Genomic DNA, 1,812 nt, shown 5'->3' with positions numbered 1-1,812 from the left:
ATACCTTCTCCCACTCACTTTCTTACCCTTTCCCTCACTCTCACTCTCGCTATTAACCTTAGTATTCTTCTCCCACTCACTTTCTTACCCTTTCCCTCACTCTCACACTCACACTCACTCTCGCTATTAACCTTACTATTCTTCTCCCACTCACTTTCTTACCCTTTCCCTCACACACACACTCACTCTCACTCTCACACTCACTATTAACCTTACTATCCTCCTCCTACTCAACCCACCAGCGAACCAGCCAACACTCCAGTCTCCCACCTAACTCGCACCTCCTCTCACTGCTACCATCCACCCTACTCCCACCACCATTGCAAGCAACCGATGACGTCAGAGGCGCGACATCTTAGTTTTTCTCATCTTTAAACGGCGACCATTGAATAAACACCGTGTATTTGTTTCTCTGTGTTGTACCATAAGAGAGGAGGATTGTTTCATAATGAGGCCTGTCGGTTTTGTTGGATTGTGGCTCCTAGCCGTTGTCAGCATTCAGGTTAGTAACAGTTAACCTTAATTTCGTATAAATATGCGCGTGTAAAGATACTAATTAGAGGGGAAGCCACTAGGTGGACACCCTTATGCTAGAAATAGATCCGCTATGCTCTTACCACTTAATTAATATCTAATTTCTCACCCGCATTTTAGATTTGGTGGTGCCCCAGCATGGCCACAGCTCGTGAGCTGAAACTAGATGAAATAATAATTACAAAAAAATATATATATATGTATGTATATGTGTGTATAACGTGTGTGTATATGTAATTATGTATGTATGTATACACCTAGGTACTTGTATACATGTGTTTATATACATAGGTATGTGTGTATGCACATATGAGTGTGGATATATATATATATATATACACGTCTGTACATGTGTGTGTGTATACATATGTACTTTACATGTGTGTATACATATATATATAATTATAAATCAGGGTATCTAATTAGGGTATTCGGGTATATAAATTTATATATATATATGTACATGTGTGTGTATAAGCTGTGCACATACAGAAAGGTGTGTTATGTGAAGGAAGAATTACGATCAAAGGCGTTCTAACCATGACCATCCCGTCTTGTATTTGAGGGGAGGGGGGAGGAAGGCGTGAGATCCTTAGGACTACGTTACCCAGTGTGTCCTTCGTTGTTTCGGACGGTGTTGCTTGATTGAAGGGTGATTTAGCTGCGGTTTCTAGCAGGCCGATCGACCCCCAGCGACCGACCGACCGACCTTGTAGAGGGTTCGCTCCGTCGTTGGGTCTTCTGCACCGATGTCCACCTGGATGTTTCTCTCCCCATCCATGTCATCCTCTATCTGTCTCTCTCTCTCTAAATATACAAGCATGGATTTATATATATCTTTGTGTGTGTGTCTATATATATATATAAGTATGTATAAAGTTCTACGCACGAAACTCTCGGCCCTCGAGTCACCTTTGTAACCTTCTACCTACTAACACACACACATTAGAGGGAAACCACTATGTGGATACCCATATGCTAGAAATAGATCCGCTATGGTCTTACCACTAAGAAGATCCTCTATAGTAAGACCATAGCGGATCTATTTCTAGCATAAGGGTGTCCACATGGTGGTTTCCCTGGCGTGAAATCGATGTTAATTAAATTATATCTAATTAATATCTAATTTCTCACCCTCATTTTAAATTTTACTAACACACACATGTACATGTGATCGTGTATATTATATATACATACATTCATGGGTGGACAGATGGGTGTATATATTACGTCTGTATACGCGCACCTTACGCGCTGCGTCCTGTAATTTATCGGTTC

At 41.1% G+C, this 1,812-nt stretch overlaps 1 protein-coding gene across 4 annotated transcripts in view; it reads left to right on the top strand.

Annotated features, from left to right (window-relative positions):
• The first annotated feature begins 306 nt into the window (after window positions 1–306).
• Window positions 307–1,812, top strand: part of LOC115221492 (amyloid-beta precursor-like protein) — a 129,172-nt gene continuing 127,666 nt past the window's right edge. The window contains exon 1 of one of the 4 annotated variants that reach the window (XM_036510649.1): window positions 307–502. In XM_036510649.1, the coding sequence (XP_036366542.1) occupies window positions 449–502 (54 nt within the window). In that variant the 5' untranslated portion in view covers window positions 307–448. The remainder of the gene's footprint in view (window positions 503–1,812) is intronic. The other 3 variants (XM_029791687.2, XM_036510650.1, XM_029791688.2) reach the window with 3 other exon arrangements.

The sequence above is a fragment of the Octopus sinensis genome, linkage group LG18 (genome assembly GCF_006345805.1).
Source record: "Octopus sinensis linkage group LG18, ASM634580v1, whole genome shotgun sequence".
Taxonomy (NCBI): Eukaryota; Metazoa; Mollusca; class Cephalopoda; order Octopoda; family Octopodidae; genus Octopus; species Octopus sinensis.
This window is presented reverse-complemented; position numbering and strand designations above follow the sequence as displayed.